The 19,643-nt window shown below is 41.8% G+C and overlaps 1 protein-coding gene across 1 annotated transcript in view; it reads right to left on the reverse strand.

Moving 5' to 3' along the window:
* ARSB (arylsulfatase B) overlaps window positions 1-19,643 on the reverse strand; it is a 170,099-nt gene that overhangs the window by 84,218 nt on the left and 66,238 nt on the right. Inside the window, 1 exon segment of the mRNA NM_001142259.1 lies at window positions 2,619-2,862. Within this exon segment, the coding sequence (NP_001135731.1) occupies window positions 2,619-2,862 (244 nt within the window).

Raw genomic sequence — 19,643 nt, forward strand, 5'->3', positions numbered from 1 at the left:
GAATAAATTACTCTAGTGTTATTAATAAAAAAAAAATTAATCTATATTAAGGGAATGGTTAAGTTGACATATCAAGGTATGTGAAAGAATATGCATTCAGGGTCCCTGGGTGGCTCAGTCGGTTCAGCGTCTGACTCTTGATTTTGGCTCAGGTCATGATCTCACGGTTCATGAGACTGAGCCCCACATCAGGCTCTGTGCTGACAGCTTGGAACTGCTTAGGAGTCTCTCTCCCTCTCTCTTGGCCCCTGCCCTGCTTGTGCAAGTTCTCTCTTAAAATAAATAAATAAACTAAAAAAAAAAAAAAAGAATATGCAGCCATTGAAATAATGTTTGTAATGGGTTTTTTGGATGACATGATCAAAATTGATGATGCATGAAGTGAGGAAAAAAGGTAGTAAAAAATACTAAGAAACATTTTAAGGAAATATGACACATATTTACAGTAGCTGTTTCCAGGTAAGATTTGGGTGATTATTTTTTTTTTAATTTTTTTTTTAATTTTTTTTTTCTTCAACGTTTTTATTTATTTTTGGGACAGAGAGAGACAGAGCATGAACGGGGGAGGGGCAGAGAGAGAGGGAGACACAGAATCGGAAACAGGCTCCAGGCTCCGAGCCATCAGCCCAGAGCCTGATGTGGGGCTCGAACTCCCGGACCGCGAGATCGTGACCTGGCTGAAGTTGGACGCTTAACCGACTGTGCCACCCAGGCGCCCCTGGGTGATTATTTTTATCACAAATTACTTTTGTGATACTTTGCAAATTATCTACAATGAGTATATATTACTCACACTCGGGAAAATTAAATAAAAATAGAGTAACTGCAGAACATGTGTACATAACAAGTTTAGATCATGGATAAGGGACAGAAATATATATATTTTTTAAATGTTTATTTTTGACAGAGACAGAGACAGAATGCAAGTGGGTTAGGGGCAGAGAGAGAGGGAGACACAGAAGCAGAAGCAGGCTCCAGGCTCTGAGCTGTCAGCACAGAGCCTGACGTGGGGCTCAAACTCACGAGCTGTGAGATCATGACCTGAGCTGAAGTCAGACGCTCAACTGAATGAGCCACCCAGGCGCCCCAAGGGACAGAAATATTTTAAAGAAAAAGAAAAACATCACCTTATATGAATGAGCAAATAATGAGTATAAACTTTCAAAACAACTAATGAAAGAAGAAGTTTTCTTGTTTACTTCTTGGCTTAGCTGTTAGATGACGTGGATATGACTGAGTTCTGTTTAAATGGTAAATAATAGGGGCCCCTGGGTGGCTCAGTTGGTTAAGCATCTGACTCTTGATTCCAGCTCAGGTCATGATCTGATGGTTTGAGAGTTGCAAAAATAAGAAACGGTAAAAGAACACCCATGCCCTTTACCCAGATTATCCTATTTTTCATATTTTACTAGATATGTACACTTTATCTCTCTGTGTATCTTGAAATATGTATTGAAATACACACAATTTTTTCTAAACCATTTGAGGGTAGGTTAACGTGTCATCATGACCTTTTATTCTTACTTCATTGTATATTTCCTAAGAATAGAAACCCTACTATTTTTGAGATGGGGCCTCTGAAGTGGGATGAAGAAGGAGAGTATGAGGAGGTTGTCTCCTTCTGGTCACTAGGGACCAATCATCCACGTTTTCTCCTTCTGTAACACCAACAGAGGTTGCAAACTACTGCACTAGACAAATGCCATTCCATCAGTAACAACAATACCCCCAATATATACATACACATAATTATAATTTAGATATATGTGCTCATCTATTATGTACCTTATAAGGCCTATTCTTAAACAAGGATAAGATAAAATTAAATACAAATACAAGTTGATAGTTTTCTTTCAGCACCCTCGAAGGTGTATACCGTGTCCTCACCTTGGACGCCATTTTTCTACACTGTGGCGGTAAACAGGAGAAGGACTGTCATCACTTCCAAAGCGGAGTCCCGGTTCTGCTCCCCAGATTGTACCCCCCTTACATTCTGCCAGTTCTCTCTATCACAATGCACTGTTTTATTACCTTCATAGTGTTTATTGCTGCTGGAAGTCACTTTGCTTACTTATGTGTTTACTTGTTTATTTCCTGCTCCCCCACCCCGCCCTTCCCCACTAGAATATAAGCTCCATGAGAGCCAAGATCTTGCCTCTTGTTCATTCCTAATTCCTTCACCCCTAAAACAGGGCTTGGCTCATAATGGGTGCTCATTAGATACTTATGCACAGATGCTCCCTGGCTCACATTCCAGCTCTACCCGCTGCTTGGTTCTCTACTCTCCCAGCAAACAACAGGGTAGGTCCCCTGAGGGAGCAAACAATACCCTATCCTACATCTTAGAGAAGCTTCTCTGATCAAAACACCCCTGTACAAGGTGTGCAGCTGAGGACAATCTTCCTCTTTATGTAACACACAGGGCCACAGTCTCAAATCCAGAACGTAAAAGATATATATAATTAAAATACTCCTAAAGACATTTCTACTTCTTTGTAATCATTTATTTGTAAGCCGAACTATCATTTTTCACACAAAAGCTATCGTTCTCACTCAATCCTGTCAGGCTGTTCTTGCCGTTTCTGCCCTAGGAGGGAAAAAGGAAGATGTACAAGTACCTGATGGTTTTCCACACATCAAAGCCATCCAGAGGCTTGGTGCCTTTTGTGCTTCCCCTGGCCAGCTTCACGAGAGTCGGCAACCAGTCAGAAATGTGGATGAGCTCCCGGTTCTTCACACCCTTCTGCTTCAGCAAGGGGCTTGCCACAAAGCCCACTCCTCGAATGCCTCCTTCCCACAGGCTCCATTTTCTTCCTCGAAGGGGCCAGTTATTGCCCCCTGCCAATGTCTGTCCTCCATTATCTGAAATACAGTTAGGTCTTTGCATGAGGACAATGCTAGACACATTTAAGAACAGAAAACTTCTTTTTAAAAAAAAAAATTTAAAAAGTGTTTATTTTTTTCTTGTGGGTATTATTTTATGCAAAATAAAAAAATTATGGAGAAAGAAGACATACATAATTTTGAAGTTTTTTCTCCATGTGAAATTTTAAGGCACTGAAATTGACAATACAAATTCTCTTTTTAATTTATTTTCATGAAAACTGAAGAATTCCTTTTTTTAATATGAAATTTATTGTCAAATTGGTTTCCATACAACACCCAGTGCTCATCCCAAAAGGTGCCCTCCTCAATACCCATCACCCACCTGCCCCTCCCTCCCACCCCGCCATCAACCCTCAGTTTGTTCTCAGTTTTTAAGAGTCTCTTATGTTTTGGCTCCCTCCCTCTCTAACTTTTTTTTCCTCCCCCTCCCCCACGGTCTTCTGTTAAGTTTCTCAGGATCCACATAAGAGTGCATGTTTATTTATCTTTGAGGGAGAGACAGAGTGCAAGCGGGGGAGGGGCAGAGAGAGGGGAAGACACAGAATCCGAAGCAGGCTCCAGGCTCTGAGCTGTCAGCACAGAGCCCGACGCGGGGCACCGTGAGATCACGACCTGAGCTGAAGTCAGACACCCAACCGACTGAGCCACCCAGGCACCTCAAGAACAGAAGACTTCTATGTTGCTTTTAAATGGTGCTTAAGAACTAAAAAGATACCTCCTCCTTACCTCTTCCAGTACCAAGAGGTACTCAACACTCCTTTTTCCACTCAACACTCCCTCCATACACAGACATAACCAGAGGGCATTGTGGCACAACTCTGACATGAGACCTTCAAATCCCCTTGGATAAGGTCACTGAAAAACAAGGAAGCCCCCTGAAGATATCTGCTCGGGATTGAGCCCTGTACTAATAATCAATGATGAGGTTGCAGTTGCATGCAGGCAATTTTGTGTCACATAGGAGAATGAATCCAGGTAAGCTGAGCTCCCCCCGGTACATGGAAAGAAACCTTAGGGCACCTGTGTGGCTCAGTTGATTTAGTGTCTGACTCGATTTCAGCTCAGGTCATGACCCTAGGGTTGTGGGACTGAGTCCCTCATTGGGCTCCTTGCTGAGTGTGAAGCCTTCTTAAGATTCTTTCTCCTTCTGCCCACCTCCCCCCCCCCCTAAAATAAAATAAAATTTAAAAAAGAAACTTCTGAGTGAAATTTCACTTAGTCCTACCGAGTGGGGACAGAAGACCTTTTCATTTTACTCACCTGGAAAAACTTTCTAACATTTACACTGGTAAATGAATTAAACGTCTACTCCCTAGTGATATGAACTCTTTTTTAAGTGTGAAAGTTGAAAATTTCTCCAGTGGGCTCAACGTCTCTGTAAACAGAGCAGTTGGGTGGAAAAAATAATTGCAAGTAAAGTTCCTCCTTTCTTGACAGGATGGCAAGACAAAGCTTCGTCATGCACTGTGTCCAGGGAAGAGGGGTATTCTTCCAAAACAACCGAAGTTGAAGCCAGAGGAGAAGTTATGAGAGTGACTGAAATTAAGTATCTTACCAGCTGGTTGCAGCTCAGTTAGAAATTAAGTTGGACCGTAGGGAAAAAGAGAGATATTGCTTTTACAGTGAGGTTGGAGAATCATCAGTACCTCCAAAAGTATGCATACGTTTAGGTGACTCTAGAGACACATTTGAAATAACCCTTATTTGCATACATATTACACTTCGATTAAATCTTTTTTTAGAAAACCACTGTTATCCAAAGGAGCCACATGAGGGCAGTATGACAGACCCACTCTGTGATGTAAAAATCTAACGCAGAAATCAAGATGAAAGCCACAGGAAACACACGGAAGGAAAAAGAACTAACATTTGTTAAGCACCTACTATGCAACAGGCACCATTTTAATTTTACATCATCTCTCAAAGAATCTAAAGTCTGATCGGCCTGAAATCGAAGCCTCATGCTAACCACTCAGTAGCTGTGTGACTCAGGGCAATACCTAACTCGGTTTCTTTATATGTAATGTGGAACTAATGATTCCTACCTCAGGTACTATGATGAAAATTAAATGACACCACTTATGATCACTGCTTGGCTGAGTACCTGGCACAACCTAAGTGTTCAATAAATGGTAGCTAGTATAATTTATAACAACTCAGTCTAGTATTATCCATTTTGTTGTTAAAAAAAAAAAAGGAATTTGGCAAGTCCAAATAGCTAAAAAGTGGCAAAGCTAGGCTTCAAACAAGGTCTGCATGACTCCCCAGGTGCCTTCTGCCCTCAGAATGCCATGTTCCTGACGCCCCTGGGCTAGAGTGAGTTTTATGCCTACGGGCCACATAAAGCTTCACTTCCCTAGGAGAACCACAAGCAGAGTAAATCTCAGCAAAGTGTATACTCTTCCTCTTGATATAGCAGAAGGTGATGGTATCTCAAGGCGGTTATAGTTCCCTTTAGAGGAACCTTTGTTGCTGGTAAGAAATTCAAGGTTCTGCCTCTAAGGATGCTTCTGCTCATCCTTAACACACTAGGTCCCCGGATCTTCTGTGTGCTTTGCGAAGGGAGGGAGAAGGGTCTGGAGCTAGACTACATGAAGATAACAATTCTGCAGCACATGGGTGGGTGACAATTAGTCTTATCGTTTGCTATCACAGACTTAAAAGAACCTTTCCTAAAACCTTACATCTCTTCTTGACAAAAAGTCAAGGCCCAAACAGTCACCCAAGCCAGTTTATTCAATACGCTTTCTATTTCCCGTGAGCAAACCTGTATATTCCCAGCAAGAAGTCGCCATCTTTTGACAGAGGGAATTCCTCTGTATTGCTTATACCTCACAGAGTATGTCACCCAAAACCAACGTTTCAAAACTTAAAAGGAGGCACTGTTCGTGTTATACAAAAATACACTGGAAAGAAACGTTTACACTCTGTGCCCTGAGGTCAAGAATGGCTGAGCTGGCACTATTATTTCCCTCTGTTGTCTAGACTGCCATAAACGATACTGGCTCAGGGCTTGTAGCAGATGCCTGTTGTCTGTATTTTAAATAGATTCACTCCTTTGAGAGATCATATAATCTCTTCCAGTTCCACACACTTGTCAGTGCTCAATACAAAAATACTGGATGATGATGGTGGAGGAAATGCACGTGGAGATGAGGAGGAGGGGGGCTGTCGCTGTGATCCGACTGACGCTAGGAGCAGGTCTGACTCCAAAAGGAAAATACTCTGTGCTGTAAAAGAGAATTTGGCCACTGTGGCTACTGTGGGAGCTGGAAGGGGTTTCTACATCTTAGCAGGGGAGGGTGCTGAGGCAGTGAGCAGGACTGTTTTTGCCACTGCTCACTGGGCCGTTCTTCCCATCGGCAACGGTAAGGGATTCTATCATCTGTTATCAGTCATGTTTTCAAGAGCACTCTAGAGAGAAAGCACTGTCAACTGGCACACTGCAATGTCTCTCGGACTCCCCTATCACCAAGCCAACAGCACAAGTGGCAGCATAAAGAGGGCGATTTGGCTTTGCCAGGGGTCTGCATCTCTGCAGGTGACACCTGCCTGAAGGCTGCCGCTTATCAGCTAAGGGGTAGAATCCACAGTTGGGCTCTTCAGAAATAGCGTTGTGCATCAGTTCTAGCACAGTCTCCTGGGTATTTCAAGAAGTTGGACATAAAACCTGATCACAGGGGCGCCTGGATGGCTCAGTCAGTTACGCATTCGATTCTTGGTATCAGCTCAGGCCATGATCTAGTGGTGATGAGATCAAGCCCCTCGTCAGGCTCCACACTGAGGGTGGACACTGCTTGGGATTCTCTCTCTCCCTCTCTCTCTGTCCCTCCCCTGCTCACATGTGCTCTCTCTCTCAAAATGAATGAATAAACTTAAAAAAAAAAAACAAACTGATCACAGTTGCAGCAAGAATACAATAAGCTCGGAGGTGGGGGACAGGGAAAGTGGGTGATGGGCACTGAGGAGGGCACTTGTTGGGATGAGCACTGGGTGTTGTATGGAAACCAGTTTGACAATAAATTATATTTAAAAAAAAATAAATGGAAAATGAGCCTTAAAAAGAAAAGAATATGATAAGCTCATTTGAAATAAGGTTTCCAATATTGCTCACTTAAATCTGACAAATTAAAACTGAAAAAGACAATGGAACCATCACCATTTATTTTCTTTTTCCTTTCTTTTTATTTTTGAAAGAGAGAGAGAGAGAGAGAGGGAGTGAGCAGGGGAGGGCAGAGAGAGAGGGAGACACAGAATCCAAAGCAGGTTCCAGGCTCTAAGCTGTCAGCACAGAGCCCAATGTGGGGCTCGAACCCATAAGCCATGAGATCATGACCTGAGTCGAAATGGGATGTTTAACCAACTGAGCCACCCAGGTGCCCCACCATCACCATTTCAAACATGGTTCTTTTCACTTTCTGTCCTAATTTTCTTTTGGGCAGAAGTTACCTTTTGTTCTTGCTAAGAATTTTCAAGAGAAAATTTTGTTTCATTTCCTGACTTACAAAAAATCTTCCAAATCAATATAAGATGATTCCAACTAGTAAAGGAAGCTCTGAAATTTTTTTTTCAGGGAAATAGTTTTTCCGCAATGTTTTTGGCAGAGGGAAAACCTAATTATAAACACTTTGCTGTCTAGAAAAGAAATGTCAGAAATAAATGTCGTCATATACAGATGGTAAATTTCACTTTATTATTCCTTACTGAACAAAAATAACTGTCAAAAGGTCATGGAAAAACATCGGTTAGCCAAAGATCTGAGCCAAAGCATTAAGTATATGACCATGAAGCCTCATCCTTACCCAGCTGATAAAAGTTAAGATGGAACCATGACAACAACATTACTTTTTAGGACGACTCCCAAACAGCATAATGCTGTGGCTTGGCTGTGGAAGGCTGCCCTGAATATCAGTATATTTCCATCTCACTGCCCCGCAACCTGGACTTACCCAAGACATCCTCCTCACTCTGACCCAGGGATCCTAAAAGAAAAAGCAAGAAAAGCTCCAACAGCCTCAAAGGGCCTGGACTTTCCTCTGAACAGGGCCAGTAACATAACTGTGACAAATGAGTAGACAACATGACTTCAAATACCAAGAAGTACCAAGATACCTCCTTTTCTGAAAAAGAGGACTGCTTGCTGATGGTTGATTTTTTTAGCCCATTTTTTTTTCAAAACTTTTTAACTAAAATGCAAATTGGAGGGTTAATATATGTCTTTGAATTCATCTAGAGGATCAAGGAAACTCAATTTTCTCCTATGAAAAGATCTTGGAGAAAATACCTATCTGACACTGAATTTACAATTTAATGTTCTTCTCTGTTCCTCTTGTTCTACATTCAATTTCTTTTTTTTTCTTCATGTTTTTTGTTTTCCAGAAAGAGCGTAAGTGGAGGAGGGGCAGAGAGAGAGGGGGACAGAGGATTTGAAGCAGGCTCTGTGCTAACAGGCAGAGAGCAGCAAGCCCCATGTGGGGCTCAAACTCACCAACCACGAGACCATAACCTGAGCATAAGTTGGACACTCGACCAACTGAACCACCCAGGCAGCCCTGTACATCAATTTCTGACTGAATGTGCATTCCCTTCTGCCAAGTCTATCTTTCAAATAGATTTCAAATCCATTCACCCCCATCTATCCCAGAGCCTCGGGTCTGGCACTCCTCCCACCTGGAATGGGGGTGACTTACAGATTGTTTCACTTTGTTGTCAGAGGTATCACTGTGAAACCCCAAACCAATCAAGCCATGTTCATGTTTAAAGACCTCTAATTGGTTTCTAATCAGGAAAAAGTTCAAACTTCAGCCCACATATAGAATCCTTTACATCTGGCCCCAATCTACTTATTGGGCATCAACTCCTGCCCTTCCCAAAGAAAGTGCCCTGTGCTGGGGCACGTGGCTGGCTCAGTCAGTGGAGCATGCGGTTCTTGATCTCCAGGCTATAGGTTCAAGTCCCACACTGGGTACAGAAATTATTTAAAAATAAAGTCTTAGGGAGCCTTGGTGGCTCAGTCAGTTAAGCGTCCGATTCTTGGCTTTGGCTCAGGTCATGATCTCATGGTTCATGGATTCAAGCCCCACGATGGGCTCTGCAGTTACAGTACAGAGCCTGCTTGGGATTCTCTTTCTCTCCTTCTCTCTCTGCCCCTCCCCTGCTCACTCACACACACACTCTCTCGCAAAATAAATAAATAAACTTTAAAAAAAAATAATAAAATCTTACAAAAAAGAAAAAGTGCCCTGTGCTTCATTCACAGAGAACTAACTTTGCCCTGTTGTTAGGGTATGTCATGCCCTTTCGTGCTCATTTTGCCTTTGTACCTGTTGGTTCCTCTCCCTAAAATGCTCTCCCTCTTCTTTCCTGCCTGACTTAAATTTTAACTCTCAGGATAAATGTCACATCGTCTGTTAACTTTTCATATACTGCTCCCCACCTCCCCCTTGCCTAGACAGTGTCTCTGTACATCTGCACTTTATATACACCTTTCCTATCACACTTATCTCTATATCTTGTTAATTAGTTGTTCGCTATATATTGTTAATTAGTTGTTCATGGGTTCATCTTCCAGAACTCTGCCTCCCAAGGACAAGGACAATGTCTCATTCATCTTTGCATTCCCAGGACCTAGCATAGGACCCACTGAAGAGAAGGGCTCAAGAATGGGGGTGGGGTGCAGAGTAAGGAACAAATAAACAAATGGAGAAAGGGCCACTAAATATTGAGACTGAAGGCACTAAAAGTTTACTTTGCTTATTGGATAGTGTTTTCTGAGCCGTCATCTAGCCATTCCAGGATCTTGACTTTCAAGAAACCATTGTGCACAAAGATGCTGCTTATTTAATAGGATATTTGGGGGGTGGGGGGTGCCTCCTGGTCCCCGTGAGAATTTAAGCAAATCAAACTCACAATACTGGAATTGTTTGTCCGATGTGGCCCCTGATCAGCCACACTGAAGTCAAAGGGGATTGTCTGAAAGCATTTGAGGGAGCGCGGTCCTGGCCAGGAAGAGAGTCCCCGCTTACCCCCTTAACAAATCTTTTGGGAGTGCTCACCATGTACCAAGGACCATTCCAGCTTTGGGGAAATGGGAGCCAGGAAGACAGACAAGGCTTGCTATCTCATGGAGTGAGTAGAAAAAGAGATGTGATCTCTTCGTTCATGGGCCTCTCAGAGGAGCTGAAACCCGAATGACAGGACAGGGTTGAGCAGCATCAGAGAGGGGGAGCCCAGCAACTGAGAAAAGGAGGCTCCAGGGCCTTACTCAGTTACACATTGGATCGTAGTGTGCTCTGCATCAAGGCTTCTCCTTAATTACAGATTAAGTTAGCTATACTCTTAAGAACACTCTGTTGCCAGAACGTAAGGAAAACTTGAGCTGAATGATGACTAGATATAAACAAAAACGTGTCTAGCTGGCTTCCGACTGTCAGCGTTTTTCTCTATCATCCCCACTGCCACATTTTTTTTTTTCAACGTTTATTTATTTTTGGGACAGAGAGAGACAGAGCATGAACGGGGGAGGGGCAGAGAGAGAGGGAGACACAGAATCGGAAACAGGCTCCAGGCTCTGAGCCATCATCAGCCCAGAGCCCGACGCGGGGCTCGAACTCCCAGACCGCGAGATCGTGACCTGGCTGAAGTCGGACGCTTAACCGACTGCGCCACCCAGGCGCCCCGTCACTGCCACATTTCTAAGTTCATTGAAATGGATTCAAAGAATTGGAGTTAAGTGCTGTAAGTCTGGAGAGATCGCTCACCGTCTAATTTCCTCATTCGTAAAGAGAGGATAACAGTAATGACTATCTTAATATAGAGCTTGGCACAAAAGTAGTGCTCAATAAATATTAACCATCTTCACTGATGGTAATCACAACCAGCAGCAGCATCAACTAGCAGAAAAGCCTCCTATCTAGGTATTTATTACACTTATACTAGATTTAGGTATTACAAGCGCACTCTAAAACCCCATGCTTTCATTAACAAGAAAAGATTTTATGCACAGAGCCCTTCTCAATTACATTCTCTTCTCTGTAGGTAATTTCTTGAGAGTCATAAAAACACAATGCATTTGAGGGATTTTTCTGTTATTTTGGGGACAGAGCCAGCTGACACCTTCCTGTTTCTAGGAGTCTAAATAAAGCATATCAATTATCAAGGAAACAGGAACAATGGCCATAGCCTGTGATTCAAATAAAATGTCAGAAACTGAAGCTTTATTCAGTCATTCACTTGAATATTTGTAGGGGTTTCAAATGGTTTGCAGCACTCAGCGCAGATCAATGCTGTGAGCTCAGTCCCAGCCAGACACAGTCTGACTTACATCTGGATGAAAGGACCAGCAACGGGAGCGCTCCTGCTGTACTAGCATTGGGAAGATGCTGCTGGAATGGGCCTGGCAACCAGACCGCAAATAACTGATGCAGCCTCCAAAAGGGCTGAAGATAAAGGGATAGAGATGCAGGGAAAGGCAAAATCAGGAATAAATGAGGATTAAAAGAAAGATGATCCAGGGTGATAGTAAAAGATTTCTTCCTTTCCATGGGGCTAATGTTATTGCTTATAATGATGAGACGCCAATGGGATTTTATCTCTCCTTTAAAATTTAAGGATGAGAAGACTCAAAAGTCTGTTGAAAGAGTTGAAACATTTGGTCTCTAAAAGTTATAATGGCGGGCGGGGGGTGGGGGCACCTGGCTGGATCAGTCGGTGGAGCATGCAACTCTTGATCTCGGGGTTGTGAGTTCGAGCCAATTCACTCACTCACTTACTCACTCACTCCAGAAAGAAAGAGGAAACTGGAAAACAGTGTCCTAATTTATTATATATTGGTAGACAAACATCTGAACTTTTTCTATAATTGAAAGTGTAGGTAGTCACAGATCTTAGTGATCCTTAAAAGTAAGTACAGAATGTTGTTACTCCCATTCGGGAGGCATGGATTTGGGCTCCATATTCCTGATCCCTATCAAGTAGCACAGGAGCCCAATGTCTACAGTATTTGGGGACCAGCAAAAGTACATGTTTGTTCTATCCCTTTTTTTGAATTAAAGCCTTCCTTGTTTTCCCTTCAGTTTGATCTTGAAAGAATGCTTGATACTTTTAACTAATGAAGTTATGAATTTCAGGGCAAACTAAAGTTATTTGGCAGCTTGAGGGAGAAACATGGTTTACTCATAAATTATTCGGCTCCCTTTCCAGACCTGAAACTCCTTTAAGGCAGATTTTTTTTTTTAAACTAGGTATCTGTTTATCCATCAGTAATGCTAATTCAGAAGTAATGGATGAAAAAGCATCACAGAAGTGCTTCAGAGTCTGGCAAGTTTGAGAATAAGAGAGAAGTGAAAATAACAGCAGCAGACAGAAAAAAGTAGAAGTATTGTTGTGAAAGAATAAGTGCATTAATTCCTCGTATGACAAGAAAAGATGGGAATTGAGGTCAATGATTTTTCAGAGAGAATTATGCCAGAGAAGGCTCAAATATTCTTTTTGGGCAAGCATCAACTACTTTACTTGGTCTTTATGTTTCCAAATATATGATACAAGTTAAATGTTCTGAATTTACCTTTGATGCAGAAGCAACACTTTCTTGGATGTCTACTTCAGAGATAGTAAGATACGCTTTTAGGGTTACCCAAAAAACACAATAAAACAAACTGAGTGAACCGGTGATCCTGTTTGCCCAACGCTCTTTTCTGAGGTTTGTTCAGTGCTAAAGCAACTCACTGAGGTATGGGTGTCCACTTACGCAAGAGAGACAAACAACTCATGAGGACACTGATCAACACAATTCTCTTTGAAGAACAAGGTAAGAGTGAAACATTTAATGTCAGAAACAAAAATAACCTAATATACCTAGATATTACAAAGTCTGTTACAAGAATTAACAAATAATTTGAATATTGAATGCATACTTAATAAAGATACAAGAACAAGATTCCCTTGGATTTGCAGATGACACTTGTTCCAAAGCCAAAGTAAAACAAACTGTGAGTCCTCAGACTGATCAGTCCTCCTGATCATACAGGTGGCAGAACCCCTTCTGACGGGGTACACAGTGAAAGTGAGGAGAAATCAAATAACACTGGACATTCCAAGCAGGTGCTCAGAAGGGAAGCCGGCTGGAGAAGAGGAAGCGTGGGAAGCAGTGAGGTCCCTGTGCTTAATGAGAAGCAAGAGGTTAAATGAAGGCATTTCACCAGGAGACAAAGGGATGTGGAAAGAGAGAGTTCTGAGAAAGACAAATACGATGCGATTTCACTCATATGCGCAATCTAAAAACAAACAACAAATAAACAAAAAGTGGCATCAGACCCATAAATACAGAGAGGAAACTGGTTGCTATCACGGGGCTGGGATGGAAGGATGAGTACAATGGGTCAAGGGGAGTGGGAGACATAGGCTTCCAGTTATGGAATGAAGAAGTCATGGGCATAAAAGGCAGGAAATATAGTAAACAGTACAGTAATAGTGATGTTTTGTGACAAATGGGACCTACACCAGTGGTGAGTATAGCATAACGTATGGAGATGATGAATAACTATGTTGTACACCTGAAACTAATGTAACACTGCATGTCAACTACACTCAAATTTAAAAATTAGCAGGAAGGAAGGAAGGAAGGAAGGAAGGAAGGAAGGAAGGAAGGAAGGAAGGAAGGAAGGAAGGAAGGGAGGGAGGGAGGGAGGGAGGGAGGGAGAGAGGGAGGGAGGAAGGAAGGAAGGAAGGAAGGAAGGAAGGAAGGAAGGAAGGAAGGGAGGGAGGGAGGGAGGGAGGAAGGGAGGGAGGAAGGAAAGAAGGAAGGGGTCCAATATCTGGGACACTCAAGGTCTTCTGAACAGCCATGAACACAGGATGAAAAAACAAAATCAAACAAATAAATCAGAACACATGCCCCTGAATAACCACAATAGGCATCAACAAGTCCCTGCAATCAGACCCTAATGCAGGGCCCATTTAGTCTTAGACACGATTCTAATTTTATGAATGGTGTCTGGCTTCCTAATTTCAGAGCAGGCTAGAATCTGCAAATTAGAAAGGTGCAAATTGCTGGAGATGGTCTCTGCAGAGACCACTCTGAGACTAAGGTAAGAAGAAGGGGACAGCAAGGCTCCTTGCATTTTCCTGTGCCCAGTGTGGTGTGGCTGCAACAGAGAACAACGTAGGCTCAGAGGCCCTCACACCACAATGTAGAAGAGGTTACAGCCCCAGTGATGGACGGTTTTCATTTGCTGTGGAGAAGAGCACAGATGGGGCAAGTGATGGTCTGAGTCTCTGCAGGCCAGGGGGTTGCAGCACGATCTAGATGGATGGACGACATGAAAAGGCCCCGTATGAAGGGGGTTTCTGTAGAAAGTGACCATGGACCAGACAATCTCCTCGGCTGCAATGTACTGGTTCCCTGGAGGGGAGCCAGGGATGAGACAAAAGGACCTTGAACTGATGATCTGAACTGACTGACACCAGGTTTCCTCCACCTAGCAGGACTGCAACCCCAGCGAGCAGTGTTACGTTCACTTCTGCAGGGAAAGATGAAACAAGTTACACTTCTTGCATGTCAAAGTTTGTGGACAGAAATCTGTGATCGCTGCACACACGTGTGAGCATTATGGCTGGGTGCACTGTGTTTGGTGGATAAAATAGTCATATTAGGTTATTCTGCAGGCGAAAGAGAAGGTGAATCCATTTTTATTGTTGTAGTTGTTTTGTGTTTCTTGTGGATGTGGTAACACATGACCCATCTGTGGACTCATTCACAGATTGTACCTTTTAATCGAATAGCAACTATAATAACTGGGGAAGTTTTGAAATAGAGGAGAAAAGGAAGCTTGCTTCTATATCATCGTTCTCAAGCCTTTCAAGCCCCAAACCCCCTTTTTATAGTTAAAATTTTATAGTTCTCCCTATACTGTACTGTAATGGGATTCAAACACAATATTATACTTAACCACCTACTTTGTAAAACAACTCTAAATGTAATATAAAGGAGAATAGGTAATTGATAATATATTAGCATGTGTTTCACCTGAAAATGTGCAGGCTCAGTCCTAGAAGATACAGCAAAGTGATTAGATAATTCCATGTGCTGTATATTAATAACTTTCGGCTTAAAGGAGACCATTCTATACTAGAGGCACAGAAAAATCAAAGAGGGTAGGTATGAATGCTAAAATAAAAATTGGGATATTAAGTGGATCTAAAACCACACAAAAAGTGCCTTGTGCTTATATGTAAAACTAGACTTGGTTCTAAACTCAGAAAACCCGAAGCATGTTCTTTAATCTTTATGACAAAGCAGTCGGATATCCGTGAGCATCTAAGACTCAGGGAAGCTCCTCACTGCACAGGGTTATTAGGAGCATTGCGTCTGGGCCTCTGCCCACTGAGTGCTAGCAGCACCCCACCAAATTTCCAAAATGTTTCCAGGAGGAACCACTGCCCTACACAACGGCAAGTTGGGACATACAGCCAGGGATAAATTGTGGCCTCTCTGTCAAGAGGCTTGTCAGATGACATTCGTTACTTTGTAAATTTACCATGGTTGGGGATCTGGCCTAAAGCCCTGCAAGCTCATAAATAATTCTGCCAGCACACGGAGAGAGGCTCCACCTCTCAGGAGCAAAACTATTACAGATGATATATACATCAGAACGTCAACTGATTTACAATATAAACTTACGTATCACAGACGCTGGCATGTTCGCGCCCCAGGTGAGTGGCTTAAGTGCGTGGGAAGCTAAATGGGAATCAGATTTCCCGGTGAAGAAGGACTCACAGACTTACTATGTCTCACTGCCAATACACAGTATATTTGTACTTATGTTTATGCAATCTCACAATAAAACCTCAAAATAAACATTTTAGATCTAAAATATATTAAATTGCACTATAAATATTCAAAAAGGTGGTGAAAGAAGGCCTCCTTCTTTGAAAAAGGAAATCAACCAAGTTTCAACCATTTTTTTTTTAGCAATTAAGTTCTCACAAATCTAAAGTATACTCAAAAACAGATAGCCTACGTAGCTCTGTATCTATTCAGGAAATTGAAATGTGTAGTTAAAAAACTTCCCATAAAGAAAACTCTAGGCTTCAGTGGCTTCACTGGTAAATTCTACCAAGCACTTAGGGAGAAATATTACTAGTTCTACACAAACTCTTCCAGAACGCATCCCTCATTGAATGCAGCATTACTCTGATTCCAAACCCAAAGACATTATGAAAAAGAAGGAGAAGGAGAAGGAGAAGGAGAAAGAGAAGGAGAAGGAGGAGGAGGAGGAGGAGGAGGAGGAGGAGGAGGGGAAGGAGGAGAAGAAGAAGAAGAAGAAGAAGAAGAAGAAGAAGAAGAAGAAGAGAAAGAAGAAGAAAAGAAAGAAAACTACAGTGGACAGAGGTTCAAAAATCCTTAACAAAATTTTAGTAAATCAAATCCAGCTATATACAAAAATTATAATACATCATTGTGTTAGTTTTCTATCAATGCTATGAAAAATTACCACAAACTTAAGAGCTTAAACACCACAGATTTACCATCTTTTTGTTCTATAGGTTAAAAGTCTGATGCAAGTCTCATTGGGAAAAAATGAAAGTGTTGGGAGGCTTGCATTCAATTTCAGAGGCTCTAGGGAAGAACCTGTTTCTTTGCTTTTTCCAGTTTCTGGAAGCCACTGGAATTCCTGGGCTCAAGACCTTCTTCCTCCACCTTCAAATCCAGTAATAGCTGGTTGAGTCTTTCTCTCATTACATTACTTTGTCCTCCTCTTTGTTTCTCTCTTCCACATTTATTTATTTTCAAAAAATGTTTATTTATTTAGCGAGAGAGAGAGGAGGCGGGGAGAGGGGCAAAGGGAGAGAGAGAGGAAAAAAATCCCATGCAGGCTCTGCACTGTCAGCAGAGTCCAATGTGGGGCTTGATCCCACGAACCATGAGATCATGACTTCAGCCGAAATCAAAAGTCAAATGCTTAACTGACTGAGCTACCCAGGCGCCCCTCTCTTCTACATTTAAAAATCTCAGTGATCACATTAGGTCCTATAAGATAATCTCTCCATTTTAAGGTCAGCTAACTAGAAATCTTAATTCAGTCTGCAACCTTAATTCTCCTTTGTCCAAAACATATTCATTGATTCACGGCTCTACAATGTGTATATCTTCAGAGGAAGAAAGGGGACCATTACTTCACCTACCACCATCATGATGATCAGGTGATGTTTATTCTAGGACTGCAAGCAAGTTTCAAATAGAAGAACAAAGTTGAAAGAATTACACTAGCCAACTTCAAGACTTACTATGTAAAGCTATAGTAATCAAGACAGCATGGTACAAGAAGAGGAGCCTGGTAAAAGAACCACATTTAAATGATCATTTGAGGGATGCCTGGGTGGCTCAGTCTGTTAAACGTCAGACTTCGACTCAGGTCATGAGCTCATGGCTCAGCTCCTGATTTCGAGACCCTCATCAGGCTCTATGCTGATGAAGCCTAGAGCCTGCTTCAGATTCTGTGTCTCCCTCTCTCTCTGCTCCTCCGCCACTTGCATGCTCTTTCTCTCTCTCAAAAATAAACAGTAAAAATTTTTTTAAATAAATGATCGTTTGATACTTAGCAAAACAAACCAATTGAGAAAAATGTCTTTCCAACAAATGATTCTTAGAGTAACTGTATACCTATAAGAAAAACAACAACAACAACAAATCCTGACAAATCCCACTTCACAGCATACATAAGAAATAAAAAAGGATATTACACCTGGGTGTAAAAATGGCACCTGGGTGGCTCGGACAGTGGGCGTGTGACTTCAGCTCAGGTCATGATCTCTCAGTTGGTGGGTTCGAGCCCCACATTGGACTCTGTGCTGACAGCTCAGAGCCTGAAGCCTGCTTTGGATTCTCTCTCTCTCTCTCTCTCTCTCTCTCTCTCTCTCTGCCTACGCCCTCCCCCCACCGCTTGCACTCTCTCTCTCTCTCTCTCTCAAAAAGAAATAAGTACTAAAAAATTTTTTTCTAATGGATATCACAATGCAATAGTAAAAAAAAAAAAAGGCAATAAAACAAAACATTTAAAATGTAGGCAAAAGATTTGAACAGATATTTCTCCAAATAAGATGAGCACAGGAAAAAATGTTCAGTATCATTAGTCATCAGAAAGCTACAAATCAAAACCACAAGGAGATACCACTTCACATTCACTAGGATGGTTGTAATTAAAAAGACAGACAATGACAAGTGTTGGAGAGGATGCAGAGAAATTGGAACCCTCAAACATTGCTGGTGGGAATATAACACGGTTTTGCTGATTTGGAGATGGTTTGGCAGTTCCTCAAAAAGTTGAACATAGAGTTACTACATAACCGAGAAATCCCATTCCTAGGTGTATACTTAAGAGAAATGAAAACATATGTCCACACAAAAACTTGTGTATGAATGTTCACAGCAGCATTACTCATCATAGGCCCCAAAAGTGGAAACACCCAATGTCCACTAATTGATGAAAGAGTAAAGAGAATGTGATATATTTTCAGGGATGTACAGCAAAAAAAAAGGAGTATTATTCAATAATAAAAAGGAATGAAATACGGATACATGCTACAATATGGAAAACAGTGTGCTAATGAAAGAAGCTAGATAGATACAAAAGGCCACATATTGTATGGTTCCACTTACATGAAATGTCCAGAAGAGACATTCCAAATCTATGGAGACAGAAAGTAGATTAGTGGTTGCCGTGGGCTGGAAGGAAGGGTTGATGCTAATGGACACAGGATTTTGCAGAGGAGTGGGTGACAAGAAATTAATGGTGAGGGGCGCCTGGGTGGCGCAGTCGGTTAAGCGTCCGACCTCAGCCAGGTCACGATCTCGCGGTCCATGAGTTCGAGCCCCGCGTCGGGCTCTGGGCTGATGGCTCAGAGCCTGGAGCCTGTTTCTGATTCTGTGTCTCCCTCTCTCTCTGCCCCTCCCCTGTTCATGCTCTGTCTCTCTCTGTCCCAAAAATAAATAAATGTTGAAAAAAAAATTTAAAAAAAAAAAAAAAAAAAAAAAAAAAAAAAAAAAAAAAAAAAGAAATTAATGGTGAATATCACACACAACTGTGTGAATATATTAAAAACCACTGAATTGTCCATTTTAAAAGCGTGAATTTACGATAATGTGTCTTATATCTTAACAAAATAAACTTGTATGGGGAAAAAAAGACAGATCAAAGACCTAAATGTAAAAGCTAAAGCCCTAAAATATTATAGAAAGGCATAAGAGAATCTTTTTGTAATTGGGGAAGAGGTTTCTTAAAGCCAATAGCTGTTTTTATATATTTGTGTATCAAAAGTGATCAGACCCATGATGGTGCAAAAGGATGCAAAGTGATGATAAAAATTCAAAGGCAGAATAAGCAGAGGGAGAAAGTGACACTCTGCTCAGCTAGTGGGATCTCATTCCTATTAAACATCCATCCTGCACGTTTTGCCCTTTGGATGAGAGGTAGGCTAAAGAAAAAAATTCTACATTCAGGAAAACTCTTCCTGGTGTTACAGGAATGTATACAATCTGCTTCATGGAAATAGTCCAAACCAGCCTACTCCATGTATATTTTAGAACCACAAGTGAGGGAGAGCTCAGTACAACAGATGTGATGCTTCCAGAGAGGGCATTCTCAATACCACCCCGATTACCAAAACCCAGAGCTTCCAAGATATGTCAAAGGCTTTGCTCTTGTTTTCTCCAGTCCAGACTGACTTGGCTTCTTTTAAAACCAGTAGATCTCTTCCGG

The sequence above is a fragment of the Felis catus genome, chromosome A1, assembly GCF_018350175.1.
Source record: "Felis catus isolate Fca126 chromosome A1, F.catus_Fca126_mat1.0, whole genome shotgun sequence".
Lineage (NCBI taxonomy): Eukaryota > Metazoa > Chordata > Mammalia > Carnivora > Felidae > Felis > Felis catus.